At 42.7% G+C, this 6,394-nt stretch overlaps 1 protein-coding gene across 6 annotated transcripts in view; it reads left to right on the top strand.

Annotated features, from left to right (window-relative positions):
* Nucleotides 1–2,887: 2,887 nt before the first annotated feature.
* YTHDC2 (YTH N6-methyladenosine RNA binding protein C2) overlaps nucleotides 2,888–6,394 on the top strand; it is a 59,650-nt gene continuing 56,143 nt past the window's right edge. For all 6 annotated transcript variants that reach the window (XR_013993622.1, XM_081053408.1, XM_081053407.1 and 3 more), the window contains exons 1-2: nucleotides 2,888–3,275; nucleotides 4,414–4,504. Coding sequence is in view for 5 of the 6 variants with exons in the window: in XM_081053408.1 (XP_080909534.1) it covers nucleotides 3,092–3,275; nucleotides 4,414–4,504 (275 nt within the window). In the remaining variant the exon portion in view is untranslated. The remainder of the gene's footprint in view (nucleotides 3,276–4,413; nucleotides 4,505–6,394) is intronic.

Genomic DNA, 6,394 nt, shown 5'->3' with positions numbered 1-6,394 from the left:
ACCAGACTTTCATGGTAATCCCATTCCTTTTTACTGGTTAATGAGTTATCCATGTTTTGGCTAGAATATATAACGATGTCTATTTCTGGGACTTCTGGGAAAGTTTTTCTCTTTTAAAATGGGGTATCAGGCAAGGGGCACTTACCTTTCTTGCCTTTATACTGGTGCTGTGTGATGATGTGCTTACTTGGAGCTGCAACTAAGAGGGGACTGAAAAGCATTTAAAGGATGGCAGAGTGGTAGCTGGACAGATTCTGGATGACTGAGGACAGTGGTGTACAATATTAAAACAATCAACTCTGCTACCATGCTACCTCTCGACTTTTTGCTATGTAAGATGATAAATGTCCTTATTTTGGACGCTTTTTCCTTGGTTTTCTGTTACTTGAAGTCAAAAGCATCTAATTAGTACTGAATGCTAAAGAGGAAACAGTAATTGTGCTAAGTACTTCATCTGCATAAAGGCATTATAATCTAATTTAATCCCCATAATAATACTGTGGTATAGGTGTTTGATCATACACATTTTACAGATGGAGAAATTAAAGCATAGAGAGGTTAAATTATTATACAAGGCCTCACAACTACAAAGTGGTAAAAACAAAGATTAAAGCTTAGGTCTATCTGACATTAAAGATAACTTGAAATAATTCCATATCTTCCCTATTTTAATTTTTCTCTGAAGCACTTGTGAAAGGTAGAATTGTTTTACCCTAAGAACCCAGAAATTTCCAGGGGTATGCAAAAATGTTAGATAATATACAATCTGATTAACCTTATAATTTACTCCTATGTAACTTTAGGCAAGTATTCTCTTTTATTTTAACAAACATGTTCCATATCCTTATGAGGCGTTAGGAACACAAACATTTAGGCATTTATCCAAAAAGAAAGGGAAGAAGGAAAGAAGCACATTAAATCAATGCTTGATATTTATAGATTCCCAACAATTCTATAAAATGAGTATTAAATATATCCATTTACAAATAGGAAACCTGATGCTCAGGAGACAAAGTAAGTAGACAGCCACAAAACTCATAAATCTTGGAGCCAATAAATGGTGGAACTAAGAAGTTACGAAGTGAGATTGAAAGCAGTATGTGGCTGCTGACCCCATGTCAAATGTTTTTAGTCTTGTTACAATATAGTATTTGGTACATCCAGATATTATCTACTATCTAGGTTTTGTTGTGTAATGAAGCTAGGCTTCATGATCAGCTGGGCCTGGTTTTCATCTCTAATTACTTACTAGTGGGGTGATCTGGGACCAGTTTTAATCTCATCCAGCCTGTTTTTGCATTTATATCATAAGGTAATATAACTACTTCATATGGTTTTATGAGGATTGGGAAAACAGACAGTGCCTCTGGGCACTTAATAAATGGCAGGCTTTATTGCACAGCTAAGGAGATTAGCATATACAGAGATCTAGGTAGTAGTAGTAAATGTTTACAAAATTTACTGGTAACCATGAAAGGACCAGAATATAGGACTTATTTCTGCTTATCCAGAACTCTTTTTAGTAGCCAACGTTGGGAAGAGATTAAGAGCTCAAGGAAACAGAAGAAAGTTCTTAAAAGGTCTAGAGACAACCAAACCTAATTCCAGATTCTAAAATATGGCCAACCAATAAATATTTGTTGTGTGTCTATTCAGTTCTAGCTGCTGTTTGAACAGTGGCAAGACAAACAAGGTTCCTGCTCTTAAGGAGCTTATATTCTAGTGGGAAGAGCAAATAATAAATAAACAAAATAATTGTAAACAGTGGTAAATGATAACTGATTGATGTGGGAGCCTGTCCAGCTAAGGGATGGTATCCTGCCTTAACTGATGAGAAAGAGGCATCCATCCATACTTGTATGAAGTACTGGGAGGAAGATTGTCCTGTGCAGAAGGAAACTGTGCAATTGGAAAGTTTCCCTGACTGTAATGAGGTTGGTGTGTCCCAGGGAAATAAAGAAATTAGTGCGTTTGAGCACTGTAAGTGTGGATGAGAGTGCTGAGAGATGAGATTCATGGGGGTAGGCAGAGGGCAGATCCCGCAGGGTCTTGAGGGTCACGGTAAGGAATTAAGGGTTTTTTACAGTTGCAGCGGCGACCTATTAGAGAGTTTCATTCTACCTGACTTATATTTTTGACAAGATCACTCTGTTTGCTGTCTGGAAAATGGATCACAGGTAAACCAGACTGGAAGCAGTTAGGGTGGCTGGGATTAGGTTTTTGTTAGTGGAATTGTATACAAGTAAGTGAAAATTCTCAATCTTCCACCCAAATTCCATCTTTCTATTCCATCATCTCATATAGCACTTACAACTATCATTTAATCATTTACTTGTTTGTCATTCCCATTTAGGATTGCCAGATAAGATCGACGCTCGGTTAAATTTGCATTTCAGGTAACAGATAATTTTTTACTATATGTTGTCCAAAACATTGCATGGGACATATAGTTACTAAAAGAAAAAAAAAAATCATTCAATATCTGAAATTCAAATAAATTGGGCATCTTGTATTTTTATTTGCTAAATCTGGCAACTCCCCCCCCCCCCCCCCCCCCCCCCCCGTCCCCCAATGTAAAGTCCAAGAGGGTGTGAACCATGTCTGGTTCCCCAATGGATATCATAGTGCCTGCTGGGCACACAGTAGAAGGCAACCCGTACTTAATGAATTAACGAAGGGTTTAACAAAATCATGAATGACCGAATAAGCGTATGAGCGAGAGCCGCTTGTTGCAGGGGTGGGGGGTGGCTGGGGACGGGAGGAGACCGGGGTGACCAGCTCGGCGGGGGCTTTCGAGCGCCGCGCAGCTGCCCGGAGGTGAGCGGCGGCCCACGCGCTGAGGTCACGAGCGCAGGCGGCCCTCGTGACGTCATCACGCTCTCCCGCCGCCTCGGCCGGGCTTTCGGTGCGGAGGGCGCCTGCTCGGCTGTTGTGACAAACGGGGGGGCTTTCTGGTGACTCCCGCCCGGCACAGGCCGCCCGGGGAGACATCCGGTCCCGGCAGTGGCCCCGGAGGCCTACTGGCCCCATCACTGCCCGTCAACCAGCAAGCCTGGCCGCTGCTCCGCGGGGTGACCCCTGCCTCAGGGCCATGTCCAGGCCGAGCGGCGTCTCCCCGCGGCCGCCGGCTCCGGGCGGCGGCGGGGGCGGCCCCGCTCCGTGTGGCCCTGGGGGCGGCGGCCGGGCTAAGGGGCTGAAGGACATCCGTATAGACGAGGAGGTGAAGATCGCAGTCAATATCGCTTTGGAGCGCTTCCGCTATGGGGACCAGAGAGGTGAGGTTCCCGTCGGGGACCCCGCCGCCGGCCCCAGCTCTCCCGCCCGGGGGAAGGGGCTGCCTCGGGACGGGGAGGGGAGACCGGGCCGGCCCTGCGCCGCAGTCGGTAGCCCTCCCGTGGCGTGGGAAGACCCGCGCAGCGCGTCCTGCGAGGCGGCGGCGTTGCCGGCCACTGGCGCGGCGTCAGAAAGGGAAACAGTCCGGTTGCTCCCTGACAGGAGGCGTTTCTTGCGCCGGGGAAGGGCTTTCCTGCAAAGCCACGCTGTTTAAGCATTGATAAAGCCCGTACTTTTTTCTTTTTCTCAATGCGCGTGGACTGAGTCACGTGTAAGCTCCAGAGCAGAAGTGCTGCAGGGCATCAAACAAGGAAGGGCACTGGCGACGTGCAGGGCTGTATTGACTCCTGTCGGCGTCGCGGGCCAACGCTGACAACCATTAGCCTGGGTTCGGCCCGGGAAACGTCCTGCCCACCACGTGAGGTTAGGAAGCCGGCGCCCCCGGCGCAGACCCTGCAGCTCACCTCTGCTGATCGGTGCCGCGCGTGGGGAGCTCAGTGCGCCCCGCTGGCCTGCGTGGGGGGCGCCTAACTCTGGAAGCTTGCACGCCCCGCCTGGGGGTGACCTAGACAGCGGGTCTGAACTCGCTTGGAGCAAAGGTACAGCCTCCGAAAGGGAGAACAACAACTGTAGTCTGAGACAGTGACATAGGAAGTCGGCACAGTTTGGAGGATAAAGACAGCGGACTTTGGTGTGGAGCGTTCCTAGTGCTTGAGTGCATCTCGTTATGGAAGGAAATACACATTTTGTTAATTAAGCAAGTAAGAGCCAAGTTAAAAAGAATAAACTGTGTTCGTTAGTCGTCACACCAACTCAATATCCCAGCAGAAATAATAAGAGTAATCTTTGGTGACTATTGGAGTCCTGTATCACATGGAGGTTTCATTTTTAGTAATATAACTCCCGTAGACATTCGGTAGTTATTGAATGACTGCCTACTTTTTGCATAAAATATGATGATAAATTTGATCCTATGTTTCTATGATTTTTTTCACATATCGATCGATGTATGCGTCCTGAAGCACCTTCAAAGAAACTTGCCTGTCCCCGAATGGCACTTTGTGTTTTTTTTTCTTGTAGAAATGGAATTTCCTTCTTCTTTGACCAGTACTGAAAGAGCCTTTATTCATCGATTGAGTCAGTCTCTTGGCTTGGTCTCTAAAAGTAAAGGGTAAGCTGATAACTTCTTATTTTTTAAAAAAAATTATTTACCAAAAAAAGAGAAATGTTTTGGACTACATTTAAATAATTATTACTGTTTTAGATTCACGTCCTTAATTATATTGTATATAGATAAACTGATTTCATGTTTATACCAAATTCAGCTCTTTCCTTTTCCCCCAGGGGCAAAAGAAAAAAAAAAAGTTTTAAGATGTAAGAAAATATAGCTGAAAAGTTGAAGTTGCTTGCTTGAGAAAAATATTTTCTTTTTTCATAGGAACTAAATCAATCTCTTTTTTTTTTTAAAAAGAATGAATGAACTAAAGATAATAAGTATAATTATTTACAGACTTCTCTCTTTTAATGTCACTGTACTGTATTGATAAGCTTTAGAACACATGTTCATTGTTTTATTTCTTACCAACTCAAGAATCTGATGATTAGAAATGATTCAATAAAACGGAACTGGGGGAAACAGTACATATTTTTTGAGAGTCACTGATCCATAGTGGGGAAAGCTAATTTGAGCCATCCAAATTGAAGAACTCTAAAATTCTGTGGAACTGTTTCATTTTGGGACTAAAGATGGTAGGTAGGATATAGCAGGGTTTCTGAGTATTGATGCTACTGACATTTGGACTGGGTAAGTGCTTATTGTGGAGGGCTGTTTTGTGCACTGTATGATGTTTAGTAGCAGACCAAGCCTTTACCCCTAGAGATACCAGTAACATCTTCACTCCCAGTTGTGACAACCAAAAATGCCTCTAGACATTGCCAAAATGTTCCCTGGGGAGCAAAATTCCCCCTGGTTGGGAATCACTAGGAAAGGGGGGAAAAATAAAATTTCAGCTTACTAGTTTTTATACTAAGAGGAAGGAAAACAATACCTTATTAAGTAAACATATTAATAAATAAATACCAAGGACGTTCTAAATGAAAGTTGCTGATATAGGAATGTCTTACATATGAATGGTGACAGCGATACATTCCTGACAGAGGATTTAACTTAAGTGAATGTGCGTTTTGAACATCACTGAGGCCAGTGTTTGAACAGTGGTTAGATTCCTGAGCATGCACATATTGTAGTCCTCTGGATAGGAAAGGTACTGCACTTAAAAATAGAGTATACGGTTATAATCCTGGACCAAATGTGTTTTGAGATTTTAGAAAGTTATTCGGGTGTATTTGCAATATGTAATACCCCTAATAAGGTCTAGGCATCACCTTTAATCGCATTGATATTTCTACTGGAAAATATGAATATTCACACTAAGATAAATAAAGACTAGAAATAGTCTCATGTCAATTTAATCTGTCTTTGCTGCTAATTGAAATTGCTGCAAATTTATAAAAATCTTTCAGAGCTTTTCGGGTTTAAGTGTTGCAGATAAGAAGTGGGTTTGCACTAGAAAACATCAGTTATAAATGCACAGTTCTGCAGCTATATCATTTCTGTGGTTAGATGGGGTTTTTGAATTCTGAACAATTGACTTAGAAATGACAATTAGGAATTACTCTTAGAAAAGCAGTTTATTAGAATGGACTACCTGTGCTTCTGTTTAGTAGCGTGATCGTTTAAGGGATGGTCCAGAATGGAGAAATGTGGGTCAGGGGAGAGCACAAAAGAAGTTATCAGGACAAAAAGGGGAATGAGAAAACATTGAAGAGACAGAGGAAAAAGGAAAGAGATGCTAAGGGAAGCAAGGCAATGCTGCCTACTTATTCATTCAGTCCCTAATACCAATAGCTAGTGTTCCGCAATACCTCTTACGAAATTTTCTACCTCTTTTCCTCCCCTTTTTATCTTCGAGCAAACTTAGTACAATATTTGTCTAGAGGTCTTTGTGATTTTCTAATGCATTTTTTCTTTTCAGATTATAAATAACTAAATCACTTTGAA

The sequence above is a fragment of the Rhinolophus hipposideros genome (genome assembly GCF_964194185.1).
Source record: "Rhinolophus hipposideros genome assembly, chromosome: 7".
In the NCBI taxonomy this organism is placed as follows: Eukaryota; Metazoa; Chordata; class Mammalia; order Chiroptera; family Rhinolophidae; genus Rhinolophus; species Rhinolophus hipposideros.
Note: the sequence above shows the minus strand (reverse complement) of the source record. Positions and strands in the feature narration are given on the sequence as shown.